General features: G+C 28.1%; 2 protein-coding genes across 5 annotated transcripts in view; one reads left to right on the top strand and one right to left on the bottom strand.

The window, feature by feature from the left end:
- The window catches only part of sit (ELOVL fatty acid elongase stuck in traffic), a 46,435-nt gene extending 36,751 nt beyond the window's left edge, over positions 1–9,684 (top strand). For all 4 annotated transcript variants that reach the window (XM_085953219.1, XM_085953222.1, XM_085953220.1 and 1 more), the window contains 3 exons: positions 671–751; positions 2,498–2,797; positions 4,212–9,684. In XM_085953219.1, the coding sequence (XP_085809345.1) occupies positions 671–751; positions 2,498–2,797; positions 4,212–4,529 (699 nt within the window). In that variant the 3' untranslated portion in view covers positions 4,530–9,684. The remainder of the gene's footprint in view (positions 1–670; positions 752–2,497; positions 2,798–4,211) is intronic.
- Positions 9,685–13,314: 3,630 nt separating this feature from the next.
- LOC147068232 (very long chain fatty acid elongase 7-like) overlaps positions 13,315–17,269 on the bottom strand; it is a 30,779-nt gene continuing 26,824 nt past the window's right edge. The window contains exons 5-6 of the mRNA XM_085953218.1: positions 15,714–16,013; positions 13,315–15,343 (exon numbers count right to left, since the gene is read on the bottom strand). Coding sequence (XP_085809344.1) covers positions 15,020–15,343; positions 15,714–16,013 — 624 coding nt within the window. The 3' untranslated portion in view covers positions 13,315–15,019. The remainder of the gene's footprint in view (positions 15,344–15,713; positions 16,014–17,269) is intronic.

Raw genomic sequence — 17,269 nt, 5'->3', positions numbered from 1 at the left:
GCATAAAATGGTTTTTTAATGATGGTTTAATAGTTCTTGAGACCAAGCGATCTTTTAGTAGACTTGTGACTAATAAATAAGTGTTTTAGTATGTATATTGTACACCTACTTAAAGTAATTAGTGTAAGTATAAGTATTATTAAAAATATACATTTTAAATTTTCATTGAGAATATTTCCGATATACTGAAGTAAATTTTATTGTACCTAATGACATCATTCTCGTTTTAAATTTGTACCAAGCAAAAAAATCAATCGGATTCTCTAAATATTTTTAGTGGCGATTCAATATATATAATAATATGACGTTCTAAGTAAGATAATTTGTTCAAAAAGATTGCAAAAAATAGTAAATAAATTATATATTATATATACTGTATATTATGAGTGTATCTATATTCAAAATTCAAATATTTTTTTAATAATTTACTGGTGTGAGTTAGCAAAATCCTTAGTATTTTTATGAAATGATCAATATATAGATTGCTTAATTATGACATGGTCAACAAATTATCTTTAATACACATTTTCATGTAAAACCACATTATTTGTATTATTGTTATTTCTCAATAAAACATATTCTTGATTCATTGTCAACCTTTTGATGACATTGAGATAAAATTGTATGTAAATATATCGTTAGTATTAAATTAAAATTGTATTATTTCCAGGGTTTAGACGGTGCGTGGCTCAAAAACTACAGTTGGAAGTGTCAGCCTGTTGACTTTTCTGAGAGTCAAGAAGCCTTACGAGTAAGATTTGTTCATTTTTTTACAAGCGTTCTGTCCTTGAACACTACCTTATAATGAGTATTTTATTAGACGTAATAAAAAAATCATAATTTTTCCTCGTTTAAGCATATCCGCTTTATACAAACCTATTTATGGCCGCAACATTGTTATGTTTTGTAAGATTTGCGTCAATACTGTATACATTAGATTTTAAACTCGTGGACAATTAATGATAATTTACATACATATTACCTAGTCTGTAATCATTATATCTAGGTACATATTACACTAAGTAAGTACATATTGATTACAAATACAAATATTGGCATTACTTAGTAGGTGTAAATTGATATGATCATTAGGTACTGACTATTGGATCTCATGTATGGTATAGGTATTATAAATATTTAACATCTAAATTTCAATGTGCTTTATTTTGCTATAATAATTACAAACGGTACCTATCGTTTATTTTTCAAGTGATTTAGTCCTAAATTTCCGCGATGTGTCGATAATTCACTTGACAATATCGTTGAAATAGTTTTATTTCAGCGCGCATTAAGTTTTTTAAATTAATAAATTTGTGATATAATCCTTAGAAAATATGTTAAATTCTATTACTTTAAAATTGAAGACAGTACATTATCGGTTTTGGTGTATATGTTTTTAAGAATGTTCATGAAACTTTATTTTACCTTTAACTGTAGGTATTAAAGTATGTTTTGAAACGCACTACGCAATACAAAGTTAAGTGGGCGAAAATACAACGATATTTTTTTCGGAGGACATTGCAGAAAGCATCTTTTAAATTATTGCTAAATCCGTGTTTTTATCACATTGAATAATTTAGTATCGCGTATCAGCAGAGCTTGTTAAGAACAAGTTATTTTGGATAATCTTGGCCTGGATATAACACTCAACCTTAACCTTTTACTTCCCACCATTATAGTTTGATAAAGCCCAGACGTTTCTTCGTGGTGGCCATTTTTAGGTAGGATGGTTATTGCATACTTACATGAAAATAAATAACAAACATTTTTTTAACGCCTTTATAATTTACTTTTGGGATAACCATTCCCACTTTTCCCACAAGATAATTAAATAAAATGGCTCCCAGATGGAGAATATGGATCTCCACATGGCACATAGTGAATGCTAAGCTAGCTTTGTGTGAACTTTATACGAGAATGGGATGGCATCCATTTTCTCAACCGATTAGCTTGCTGTTCTAGATTAAAAACAGATTAAAAGAATTCTGAAAGACTCTTCAATTCAGAGAATTACTTGGCATTAGGAAGTCAGTAATAAATTATGTAATATAGAAAATATAAAATGTATTTTGTTTACAATTTTTCGTATAATTGTAATATACTAAGAGAGAGAAGGATAAATTATAGAGATAAGTAAAGATAAAAAGAGAGAAAGGCACGAAAATTATTGATATTTTGATTAAATTTCAATTTTTTTTGCAAAATTTTGGACATGTGGTGTAACATTACAAGGTTAGAAAATTAACAGTATGAACTGAGGGAAAATTGAATCAGATGTACGATGCCGAAAGGCGATCGATTGATATGGAAGTTTACAAATTTCAGATATTTATCATTATGTATATATTATGTTTTACTATATCCGATCAGTCAATTTATTGGTGATAAATACTATCCTAAAAACGAACCTTATCTCATAAATATACGTTATTGTAAAAATTAAACTATTTTTTTATATTATACCCATTATTAATTTGTTTTATTATTTGGTTTACAGGTGGCTCGCGGCTGCTATGTATATTTTATTGCAAAACTTACAGAGCTACTTGATACAGTATTCTTTGTCTTGAGGAAGAAGGATCGTCAAATCAGCTTCTTGCACATGTACCACCACACCGTGATGCCCGCCATCTCTTGGGGAGCCACGAAATACTATCCTGGAGGCCACGGCACGTTTATTGGTGTTATCAACTCGTTCGTTCACATCATCATGTACTCTTACTACATGCTCGCAGCTATGGGACCAAAATACCAGAAGTATATCTGGTGGAAGAAGCATATCACCACCCTTCAGATGGTAACTCATCAATATATTTGGATTTCTAAATATTATTTACCAGTTTTATGAATATCCTCGACAAAGCAAATGATAATATTGTAGATTTATAAATGATATGAAAGATGTAATACAATTCACTTATAACTCAGATTGTAAAGTGTTTTAAATAATTCATACGTAGGTATATAAAAAGATTAAAAGGCTTGTATTTTTTTAAACCTATAATAATTAAAAACAAACTGTTCGTTGAACATGTTCACATTGTGTAACATTTTATGATTATTTATTGGGTCTATATTTTTGTTACATAATCACCTCATTAGTATCTGAATAATGTATGTCGGTAGAATTTTTTTCATGAAAATTGTTGCTTGCCTTTTAATCTCAAGGTTCTAATCAGTAATTTAACTTGTCAAATTGAACGTTTTTAGTTTTTAATACCTTAATACCGTTTAATAAGAGATATATAATTTTATTACTAGTTACTCGTTTATTTAAAGCTTTTTTGAAGCAACATTATTAATCATTGACTTTCGTGGCTTGTACAGGTATTTCATTACCTATTTATTAAATCACGTATATTATATAATATTGTATATAAGTGGAATTTCAAATATAATAAAGTGGCTATTTAAAATGTATATGTTGGACTTGTGTGACAATAATTGATTTTTAAACTTTAATTTGTATGATTAATATCTTACCTTAATATTACATTCCATGAAACCACACATTATGTAGGTATGACGTTATACACGACGTGGATAATATATGCAAATCTTAAATGCTTTAAAATTACGTGTGTTATATGATAAATATATTGGAATTTGTTATTTGAATAATCGTAATCAGTACACACCTACTAGGAAAAAGTTATTGGCACCCGCCACCTGGCCACTAATCGTCAATAATTAATTAATTAATACAATAAAGAATACAATACAATACACCAGTATGTTGTCATATCTAGTAAAATTTTGTTCCGGAGTGCGAAGAAACCATCACTGCCAGGGTTATAGTTTTCAAACTAAACGCATTTATTGAAAATAAAATCAATTAAAATTCTCTTAAAGTAAAAGAAAAATATGTCAGTATTTTATTCGTTGTCTAGTTGTTATCAATGAGAGCAATTATGATTCCAATGTTAAAAATCCATTTTATCAACCTCATTGGCAGTAAAATATTATTAACTAAATCTATCGTTAGGTAGGTATATGCTATATAGCTAATTTAGTACAGTTTTCATACCACATACAACACACAATCTATAAAACAAAACCAACATGTCGAAATCAGTGGCAATATTATTAATTATCGTAAAATTACATTGAAGGTTAATACAGTTTAATTTCTCTAAGCTAGTTATAATAATAGGTATAATTTGCTATGTTTATAGTTTTTGCGTTTACTTCATAAAATTATTTTTTTTCAGCTCCAGTTCTGTTTTGCTTTCTTGCATTCATCTCAGCTGATCTTCTACGACTGCGGCTATCCTCGCTGGTCGGTGTGCTTGACTCTCCCAAATGCCATATTCTTCTACTTTTTGTTTTCCGATTTTTACAATAAATCCTACCAGGGAACACCCGTTGTAAAGGGAGAGACAAAAATGCTGCACGCTAATGGCACTGGCAATGGTTCAGCCAGTGGAACATCCAATGGAGAAGTTATCAAAAACGCGTCAAGTGATAAACACAAGAATGAAGAAGAAAATACTACTGTCAATGGAAACGGAAAAATAAAAAGATCATAAAATCATTTAAGCACAAAATATTCATCAAAAGCATGTTGCCTTATTGTTAAATTTACAAAAAAACACTCTATAATGGTAATCATAATATATTCTAAATGAGTGTACATTATATCATTTCAATCATGTCCATAGTTACCTGCCAAATTTTGGCATCTAGTAAAACTTCATCAAGATTTACTTTAGATAATTATTTTGTTACTTGTTCAACCGACAATCCATCAAACCTTTAAAACTACCGCTAAATCAGTATCTACCTAATGTAAGAACTATTTTCATGAGGAACCATTCTTACACCAAAATTTTCTGATATTCATCAAAATATAGTGAAGCTTTGTTAAGTTCACTCACTGCGAAGGGTAAAACAATATTTATGTTTAAGTGATTATAATGCTCAAATAAGTTTCTGCGACGCTAGATGCTTTGTAAATAATATACCTACTTACGAGTAGTTAATGCTTCATTCTTTCGCAAAGATAATTTAATTTGGTACTTAGTTAAAACTATTGTTCACGTATAAGGGAAAATTTATTATTATTGCTCAATTAAGATTGCGTGTAGTCAATTGTTACAAGAATTAATGGAAGAGGAATGAATTGTTTAGGCATAAATCTCACAGGTTACCTTTTAATTTAGAATATAAGTTTATACATTTTAATTATTAAAGATATTTTAACTTGTGGTTTCAATGATATTGTATACAAGCTAAGCTTCCATGTCTTCCAAATTTACATAAAAAAGTGTATTAGTACATAATGTTATTATTACTGATATTATTGTCGTTAATAACGAAAAATTTCGGTATCGCCACCATTCAATCTTGAAAAAACAGTAAAAAGAAATTCGTTTAAAAACTGTTTTTTTCTCACATAAATGTAATCTGTGCCTAATAATGATAATGAAAAAAAAACATTGTTGCTTCAAAAAAAAAAAACCAAATACATAGTCTTGCATTTACAAAATAATATTCATTGAAATAGTTATTTTTATCCGACTTTGTTTGAGAATCTTCAGAAACAAAATAACAGTTATTTAACCTTGACAATTAAAATATTTAATATTTAGAATATACCATTATATAAATAGGCGAAGGTAACTATTATTTATATTTTAATCGAAAAGAATATACTGAAGCCAACGTTGATGCTTGCAATACTATATTATTTATAATACAGTTAAGAATCGAATCTACTCTTGATAAGTATTTTCACTGTAATACATTTTGCATTAATTATTTATCAAGCTATCACTTATATGAAGGGTACAATAATTGAATATAAAAATTTCTTTTAAATAATTTTGGCATTTTGGACACGATAAAATGGGTGTTTTACAAAAGGCATGCTCTGTTAATATTAGATTATTATAATGCAGACACATAATGGTATATTGATTCCAATTTATACGTATAGTATTGTTTATAAATGAAGGCGTCCCCGGAAAAGGGATCTATATAATACATCATGTCAAAAAGTGATTTTATTGACTAAAGGTTCAAATAGACTATATGACGATCGGGCACATATATGCTAAGAGCGATTTAGTGTCTATGATCAAATCTATGCCATTCCGACATTTATACATACATATTGTATGACAGCTATGACATTGTATTCACACTCTGTGACACCCTGTGACACAGGACGCCAACATAAGAAACGGGTTTTTCGACATATATATGACCGATCGTCATAGAGTGTATTTGAAGCATAAAACGGGTCTATATAGTATTGCTCGCGTTATTGGAAAGTTTTATTATTTTAACTGCTACACTTTTTGAGATATTAGAAACACTAAAATGCTTACCGTAGAAAAAGGGTCTATATGATTATTTTATTATCCAAAATAAAAAATTAAAAAAAGTTGTCAATGATGACGAGTGTTTTTTTGAACATAATTATTATCACAGATATACTCCAAAAGTCCGCATGATCGAATAAAACGTTTTTTTCCTCTCCTAGACTTTTTTTTTGCATATAGATCCCTTTTCCGGGGACGCCTTCAAATATAGAATAAATTCATAAATTCTTATAAAAAATGAATACTTATGCACTGCTAGAAATTACTTATGACTGAGAGTAACGTTTTTAGCATAACCTACGAATGTATGCAATTTACTGATAACTTTTATTTTAAATAATTAATATCTATCTAGGAACATATTTTTTTAATGAAAAATAAGCTTTTAAATTTTAAAAAAACTTTATAAAATATGCATTCTTTGGAAACCATGTTTTATTAATTCATAGTATTTTATGAATATTTTTCAGTCAAAGTGTAGTTTACTAAAAGGTGATAAAACAATTTTTGTAAATTTAATAGTCATAACAATATATATAATATGTTATAATAATTCAAATAATATCGATTTTTATAAACTATAAAACGGCTAACAACTTGATTTTTTTTATTTTAAAGCTCGATCTGAGTAGTAGATAAAAAGAGTTTTTAAATATAATTATGTAATATGTTTTCTAGTTTTCATTTTTTTAAATTGAGAAACAAGATAGTTAAAACTATAATTTTTTTCGTTCGCCTTAGAGAACTTAATAATCAAACTAAATTCTAATGATAAAAATATTCTTATTTTTTTCTAAATTGTTAGTTTATTTTGAAATTTAAAAAATATATAAAATTCTTAAGTATATATATTAATGTTTTAAAATATGTATTGATTATTTAAAAATAAAAACATCAACAAAATATGTTGAAAGTTTTTAAATTCACTCGCAGTCATTATTGTAAATTCCGCCTACCAAAACCCAGAGGAACCTAGCGTAAAATAAGAAGCTTGTAATTTGAGATATTTTTTTGTGTTTCAGTTGTAGGTATTATTGATTAAAGTGTTTAATCGATAAATACGTATCTATAAACGTTAAAAAGATCAAAGGTTTTTTTTAACTAATGGTTAAAAAAAACATTATAAAATGTGAATTCATTAAAAAAATCCATATTAATATTATCATGTTTATTTTTAAAATCTAGTTCATTTAGTTTTCTCTTGTATTCTGTAAAGATTTTTGACTAATTAATAGTTTTAATACTTTTTTATTTTCATCGATTTTTATAAAAAAAAAATGTGTATAATTTGAAATCATTCTTATTTATATCAAATTTAGCTTCAATATTCTAGGTGCTCCTGGTAGGTGGAGTATTCATCTTAAAGCGAAGTCTTCACTGAGCCTTTTTTAAAGATGCACCTAGCGAGAAAATACGAAGCTTGCAATTTGAGATATTTTTTTGATAATTTACAATTTTAACTGTATTAATGAATAAATATGTATCTGAAAACATTAAAAAGAAAAATATTTTTTATTTTAAGTCAAAGACAAACTTACAATTGTAAAAAATGTAATAAAATGTCAATTTGTTGAATCGGACCGCACCCTATTATTACAAATATTTTATGGTCATATTTATTATTAAAATTTAGTTTATTAAGTTTTCTAAGCATCACCTAACTATGTATGGTCCTAATATTGAAGCTTGATTCGATATAAATAAAAAGGATTTCAAGTTATACACATTTATATTTTTTATAAAAATCGATGTTTTTTAAAATAGATATAAAAAATATTAAAACTATGAATTAGTCAAAAATCTCTTAAGTGATGCTTATAAAACTTAATAAACTAAATTTTATTAATAAATATGACCATAAAATATATGTAATAATAGGGTGCGGTCTGATTCAACAAATTCACATTTTATTACATTGTTTACAATTGTAAGTTTGTCTTTGACTTAAAATAAAAAATATTTTTCTTTTTAATGTTTTCAGATACATATTTATTCATTAATACAGTTGAAATTGTAAATATCCAAAAAATGTCTCAAATTGCAAGCTTCGTATTTTCCCGCTAGGTGCCTCTTTAAAAAAGGCTCAGTGAAGACTTCGCCTTAAGAATGGAAATAATTATTACAATCTGATGAAATATCAGTGGCGATAGATTTACTATTTGATAAAGAAAATATTTGTACTTCCGTAATAAATTGAGGAAATTATCGAGATAAATAAATTATTCTAAAATTATACTAAATTTAGAACAAGAGCCTTAATTAATGTACTGATATTAAATCTGTTTATATAACACAGATTAAACAATAATTAAAATTTGATTGTGAATATTGTGTGAACATAAAAAAATATTTGGAGTAATGATATAGATAAAATACTCAATTATTATGTTAATATATTATGTATATTTTTGGTAAGAAAACCTCCGTTTTTATAATACTATTTTAAGACTAATAAAATGTGTTATACCTAAATGGTTTACAACTGTAAAGATTTAAGACACGTACCGAACAATGTTTGTTATTGAAATATGTTATCAAGGATTTCAGTAGATGCTTATTGAGAATATTCAAATGATTCAAATAATGTTGTTATTATTAATTATCATAATAAAACATATCGGTGAACTGTTAAAATATGTTTCCGATTTAACGAAATACTTTAGCAATATTCTCCATTCTGTACTTCACGGCTCTTAGTTACCTGTATGTCTAAATCTACAGTAACATCTGGTATGTAACGATAAATCTAGCATTTTTGGTGAATTTTTCAAGCTAGTTCTATTCCAAAATGTTAAACCTGGCAAGAAAAGTGCTAAACTGGCAACGCTGACCGTAAGTGGAATAAATTTGACCTGCAAATTAACAATGGGTCTCATCAGCAAATGTACTTACGATTTTCTTAACTAGAATCTTATACTCACATTTCAATCATAGGTGTGACGCACTATAATTTATTATTGTTCAAATATTTCACAACGTATCACCAACTGGATTTCGTTAATACTAATGAATCCAAAACACAAGTTACGATGTACTTGAATATAATATGTATATTGCCTGGCCATTTTAATATTGGTAGCTGTGTAGCCCTCCGACTATTGAGTTTTCCTGCAAACACACGATAACTCAAATTCTCAGCGTGTGCGCCCATGTTTTATTTACAAACTTTTATTAAGAAAGAAGAAAATTAAAAATACTTCAATTAATTAAGTATTTAATGACGTTATGTTGTCAAAAAATGGGCGCAAAATACCGAAAAGTGTACATCATAAGGATGTATGTATGCTGATTGCGATTTTCAGTAAGTAATATTATTTTTATTTGTTAAAAACAGGGCAAAATAAAATACTTTATAAGATTTCATGAGTTTTATTTAATTTTATAATATGTATGTAGTTAAAAAAATACATTGGTTCAATTTTTTTTATAAAAATGTTTTTATTTTATTTGAAAAATTATAGTATTACTACTATGACGTATATATAAAACAGGTTTGGAGAAAAATATGTAGGAAATACCAAAGTATTTTTAACTGAGAATTAATGTACATTTTTTTAATTTAGTTAAAAAGATGCAGTTCTAAAATATATGGCATTTTTGGCTTAAAGTGAAATATCATCCAAATAATTTACTTATAACATCAAAAAGCATTTTGAGCAGTACCTTAAAATTAAATATACAAATCGACTACCTCATGGAATAACACACTAACTCTAAATTATCAACTTTTCAGGAGAGCAAAAAAACCATTAAAAAAATGTGTAGCAAAAGCCGTTTATTGTGTGCAAATATTGTTTAAAATATAATTTCTATCATTAAATAGCCAATCATTTAAGCAGACAATCAACTTTTGCATGACATTAATTTAGGAAATAACACCCTAAATGTGTTTTTCCACGTTAAGTTTGACAACTAAAATATTACATCTAGATTTGGTGTGATTTTTCCCGTTTATATTTTTTAGAGGGTGTATTATATCTATACTTGGTGTGTTTTTTCATGTAATTATTTTTTTTTTATTAAAAAAAGTACCACGTAACTTGAGATGGTGTTTTTTTCCATGCTAATTCTGAACGATAATCTTAAATATCTCGACTTAGCGAGATTTTTGTTTTGAATATTACGAGGAATGACATACTATGTGCTCTTAGTGTTTTTTTTTCTCGATGATATTTGATTAAACCAAAAATATTTTTTGATATTTTGATGGAATATGAGGAGATTTTTTAATTAAACAATATTTTATCGCAATAAAATGTATTTTAACCATTCAGTCAGTTTCAGGTAATTGTCTTAAAGAACATAATATTATAGTAAGATAATTGTAAAAGATCCTAATTGAATATTTCACTCAACATAGTAGTGATTGATAGTGTCAATTGACAAAATGATAGGATAGTTAGTTACCTACCTGTACCTATATATTTTACGTAAATTACGTTTGCCTTGCAGCATTGTCAAGTAAATAGGTACCTACATGGATAATTATAAACGTTATATAAATTAAACTTCTTTTATAATAAGTTTGGGAAAACTATCAACTAACATACAACTGTATTCTTAAAATAAGATTCAAAATAAATAAAAATATTACTTATAAGACTTATACTTCTATGCAGCTACTTATTTCTATCGCACCTCGTTTAGATATTTGTAGATGCCAAAGATAACAATAGCCATCCTTGCTAACAATACCATAAACAGTGAGATTGTAGCTGGCATATTTTCTCTAGAGCTCTATAAAGGAAAGGTTGAAATACGTGGAAAATATGTCTTTGTATTGGCGTTCAGTAGCAATTGGAAACTAATAATTTTGTGTTCCAAGTCATATGCTATATTGGCGAAACATTTTCACCATATTCAAATTCTCGTCTAATTAATATTCTTTTTGGCTATTTTTTCTAGCATAGTGGGATTCTTTTTTGGGAAAGATATTATTAATATGTTCAATTACACAATTTTTTGTTGCTTCATGGACAGTTGTTGCCTGCCTCGACTATCCAATAGCAGTTCTGACACTTCATTTTTTTTAAAAGCACTAACCACCCACATATTTGAAATTGAAAGCGTTTATAAAAACATAGTTTTACACACTTTTATTACTTCGTTATTGCATGGCAAATTATAAATAAGTGCTTTTGAGCGTCTTGAAGAAGCTGGTAGTTTTTGGAGTTTTTTTTGCACTGACTTGACATATCGTAAGATGTAATCCAATTGTCTCTCATGATTGCCAATCATCCAAAATGAATCAAAACTAACATGACGTTTGGATTCAATTATTTTTGGGGCACATTTGAATCGGCAAGAATTTTTGCAAGGTGCTTACATGGTATTAAAATATTCATTGAAATATTCTTCACCCGAATTGAATACTTTTTTGGCTTTCTTCCTTTTCCACAAGTCTTAAATTACAGCCCTCTTCTTTTTCTCGATTCAGGTGTGTCAATGGTGGAAATACTCTGTACAGATGCACTAGGTAAGGACAACGTCATGTCTGGTGATGTGATGTCTACAAGTGCATTTGTGTTTTAAGGTGGCAAAGTACTCAGACAGAAGTATAATATTATTATGCTCTGAAGTAGAGCCATATATTTCAATCTGTGTAAGATCTGCTGGAGATTTCGTAATTTCTTCGATCAAATCGTCAATCATTCCCAAATCTCCTCCAAATGTTTGTGTCATATCTGTCACACTAGAAGAACAGCTAATACCCGATAATCCAGGATCACTAGAAGTATTATTGGAATTTGATATGTACTCGGAGTCTTCGGATGGGGTTAAATCAACCTTGTTATCATTGTGGACTATGCAATTTTCATCCAGACATGCAATGATTCTTTTAGACTTTTTTAACTACCGTATTTAACATAAAAGTATAGTAAAAAAGTATTGTCAATACATATGCAAAAATAGGCAAGTATTACTTTACCTACTTATCACAAGTCGTCATGGAATCGATACAAGAATAATAATTAATGAAGGTTGTAAATTAGAAATTAATGGTGCAAATATGCATTTATACAATGCTTATTAATGATAGGAAGACGTTATAGTTTATATTATGAAACACAAAATATTATAAACATTGATAAGCCTGTAGGAGCCAATAGTACCGACAGAATATTTACGGTTGAATCGTTTATAATTATAACCTATAAATGTGTTGTCTGAAGAAGGAGATTATTAAAGCTAGATATTATTTACCTTTATTGTTTCCATCCTTTATTTTATTAGTCTCTTGAGCTAATTCTACGAGATCTAGTTAGAGACATATTAACTAAATGGAATACTATATAACTTAAATCAATTAGAATTTAAATTCAAATTCATCAAGTACCTACCATCGGTATATAGTATTAATATTAAAATTAATTACTTGTTCACAATAACAAAAATAATACTATTTTACTGTCACAAAAGCAATTAGCGATAATGAAAGTAGGTACAATTCATTACAATGGATAATGATCGTTCAATACAGTGTTGTTCTATGTTGATAAAGGCGAGATTTGAAGGTTAAAGTTGAATTAGTGTCATATTCCAAGGTAAAATCATAGTTAAATGAGACACTAAAATGATTTGTGTAGGGAGCATGTATATTTTTTCCGAATAATATCACACCAACTCGGCATAGTGTCATATTCAATGTCACATAAAAATGAATAACAATAACTTCTGATACCAACTACAGGTGGACTATTATTCCATGTTATTTAAGATATTACAAAAAATGTCATATAATCATAACTCTACTTACATGTATCATTTTAAACAGTATTTCGGGTGTTTTTCAAGAAATAAATCCAAAAAAAAATTGGCTGGTGTGGTATTTTTTTTCTATGCAACAATAGCTCAAAAAACATAAAACACACTATTTTGAATTGATGTGTTATTCCATGAGGTAGTCAAAATGACTATTAGCCAAAGGACATAACTCAATCTAAGCTTGTTAAAATATTAATTGAGTCATCGCTTATAAAATGATATAGTTATAGGTAGGTAGAAGTATTTATTTAACATAATAAATAAAACACATGATGCATTAAAATTTTGACAAAAACAGAAATGTCTAAATATAGCAAGTGTCTGAATAGGAATAATAATGTAATATAAAAGTATATTGTAATAAGTATATTATAACAATTTATTTTAGTATAAATGGAATAAGTTAGGTACATAATATTTACTATAAATAAGTGAGGACACTATAATATGACTTTGATTGGTTTATTGTATGATTGGTTTTGTACATAACAACAGCGTTGATAGATTTCATTTGTAGTTATGTTTCCTCCTATACGTTGAAACTATTTAAGTGTTACGTTTCTTTGAAACTTACAATAGTAATATATTTAATAATGACCTCGAGTGGATGATATAATTCGGAGGTAGTCCCAAACAAGATATAAGCAAGGCACATTTAAGTAAAAATAAAATCTATGAACATAAGACACCGATAACAAAAGGTAATTAATATAATATGAAGTATGTAGATATTTAATAATAAATTACTACCAATTTCAATTATATAACATACCTATATACTTATATAAAATATAAAACATTCATAAAACTAATATTATGTATTACCTATGACAATAATTATTATGACGTGTCAATAATACAAAATAATTTGACGAATTATTCTAAGCCGAAAGTAAATACTAGTTTAGATGTCACAGCTTATAAAAAGGCAACACAGAAGTGACAGATATTATCACCATATGTTTTGGTTAGGCAAATAATTATTCGTACCTATCCACATTTATTCAAGTTAATTTCTATATTATTATACTAATGCATCTTAGCTATTTACTCATCACAAAGAAAACTGAAATAAAACTCCACAAACTCTCATTAGACGCTAACCACATACGGATTGGAGTGTTGAGTATTGCCAAAAGAAAATGAAAGGACGGTCAACATCTTTTAAAAGAAAATTTTCAAATCATAATAATCAAAACATAATGATGATAAATAATGTACAAACACACATATTATGCAATTTAATAGTTATCCTTCTATCATGAACTTAACACTCAACCTCCAAGCTGAAAAGATAGGAAGATAAAATGAGAGTCGAGAGAACTAGACCGAGGTAGTGGGATAGTGTATAAATAATATACAAAGCATTTTTCAGGCTAAAGCAGTGGGGCAGGAGGAGCTTGAGACATACAGAGGGGATGAAGATGCTACTTGGAAGCATCCTAAACGATATAATAATAATAAACACATTATGAGATCAGTCATTCCCATCCAATGCGATACAACAGTTTTCTATGTTCAGGGTAGATTTAGCAATACGGAAAATCTGATGAATTATGTCAGTATTGAAAATATATACCTAGCTATTTTTTTTTGGAAATAATAAAAATGAATTATTTATAAAAAAAAACGTAGGTATTTGTGATACATTACGAAAATGTAAATATCAATTACAAAATTGTGGTTCCGTGTGTTGGTCGTCTTATTGTGAATGAAATACATATTATCTACACACAAACTTAATAAAATAGATTACCGACATACAAAATGTACAATATTAACTTGTTGGTTTGTTATACATCTGAAATAAAACATATACATAGAAGGTATTAAAATAAATACTAAGTAAACCTAATACTTTCTTAGAGTCAAAATATCACCTTATTATCTGTTAAGTGTCTATAAATCAACTATCGTTAATTCATTCTTTATTCGCTTTTATTTAGTTTTTCACCCTTATCTAAGAGCGCAACATCTTTTGTAATTTGAGAATAAGCTTGTGCATCATCTATGTAATTATCACTCGAATTAGATCCTGATATACATTTTTCATTCTTGGAGGCCGTTGGATATTGTGCCGATCCATTTTCCAAAGACTTGGCAGACTTCTTGTAAGATTTTCGGTAAAAATCACCGAATAAGTAGAGAAACACAAACGCATTCCCGATGAAAAAGTACGAAACAGATTTCTGGTATCCACAGTTTGAGACAGTCAATAGCGTCAAGTAGACAATCATCATACAAAACTGCACCTGAAAATATAAGAAAACATTAAATAAAATACCTCACGTCGTACGTACAATAACAGTAAAAACACTGCCATCTGTAAAATTTTGATTGAATCATTGAAAGAGAATATTATTACAAAATATTATTTTGATTTTTCCACTGTTACCTTTGTCTATTTTTTTTTTTGTTGATCATTTTAGTTTTTAAATATTCTCTATCATAGTTTTACTCCTGTCTAATTGTAATTTTATAACGACGGCGTACAAATCACTGATATGGAATTTGAATTAATATTTAGAGAAATACCCATTATACTCATTAGACATATTGTGTTCCCACATTATTATCAAACTAATTAGGTAATTAATACATCAATAAAAAAATATTACTTACAAGTTGTATAACAGTCATATATTTCTTCCACCATAAGAATTTCTGATATGATGGCCCCATCGCTGAGATCATATAATATGTATACATGACAATGTGAACAAGTGAGTTGACTAATCCGATCATTGCGCCTTGCTCTCCTGGGGCATACTTCAAAAAACACCATGAAAATACCATGGTCACAGAATGATGATACACGTGCAGGAAAGTAACTTGGCGTGATCTTTTTCTCAAGACAAAGAAAACTGTATCCAATAATTCAGTTACTTTGGCAATGAAATAATACCATGCACCATTGGCAAGCTGAAAACAAAAATAAATACTAAACTTTAAATAAATAGTGTTCCAGTGCTCGAAATGGAAAATTTCACGAACAGGAACGCTGTATAATTTTCCGAAACTAAGTACTTATGCTAATCCTTTCTTTACGTACGTACGTACTTTTGATATAAAAATGCAACAGTAAACTTTAAACTTCTTACGTGGATCTATATTGGGCAGGTTGGTAAGGATTGTCAGCGCCGCAGGCGAAATAATCTTGTTTTAACAAAGTATACCGTCAAAAATTGTACATATTATTCTTTATTTTTACTTTATCTACCACTATAACCAGTGCATGATACCTCTACCACCACTCGTCACTGATTATAACTTACTGTCTCATTTGGGATAGATAAGTTTGTAATTAATTAGTCATAACAAACAACATATCCACATAAGTACCTTATAGATTCAAATTAAAAAAATATTTACGTACTTATAGAAAATTTTACAAATTCCATTTAAATACGAGCACAGAATATCAAACATCAAGAAATAGTATTAAAATAGTGTTTAAAAAATAAAGAAATAGTATTAGAAAAAACAGTAAGTGCCTACCTATACCAAGAATTTATAAAATAGCGTTCACATAAACTCGTTCTCACGCAGGTGGAATATACGATTATCCGAAGCGATTTGGTTGAACATAGTTATTTCCTGCCCAATTATCATTAGCAATTATTGCACCTTGGCAGAACAAACAACTTAGATTATCAAGAAAGTTATAAAATAATATATAATAAAATCAATACTAAGTACCAATAATGGCAGAGTTCTCATTTGTACTGGGTAGATATAAGTTGGAAAAAGTACGTAGCCTAAATACCTAGCTCTCTTTTTAACTTTCAGAATACAGTGTGTAAGCATACGTCTTGAGAAATCAATCGGATAAAACCATGGATAGTATCCACTATCCACACAGCTTTAAAGGATTCTCAAAGATTTATTTTGAACCTTCTCCACTATAAGGGGCATAAGGCCGTACCTACATCTAATAAAAGTTTCAAGTCTTCCAAACAACGTAAACATAGCATTATTTGTAACTAAATTACCAATGGTGTGTCATTTTCATTTATATAAGATAAAACATGACGGAAGGTGAAACTCAGGTTGCTAAGCGCGATTCTTATAGAATAATATAAAATTGTCATTAATTAGTACCTACTATATTCAACATTATAAGGACTTATATTGTATTGTATGCATGTTATGTTACAATGGTGATGCTTTGGTTACCA

Source organism: Rhyacophila brunnea, unplaced genomic scaffold (genome assembly GCF_057557595.1).
Source record: "Rhyacophila brunnea isolate RB1 unplaced genomic scaffold, BYU_Rbru_1.0 scaffold_3, whole genome shotgun sequence".
Lineage (NCBI taxonomy): Eukaryota > Metazoa > Arthropoda > Insecta > Trichoptera > Rhyacophilidae > Rhyacophila > Rhyacophila brunnea.
This window is presented reverse-complemented; position numbering and strand designations above follow the sequence as displayed.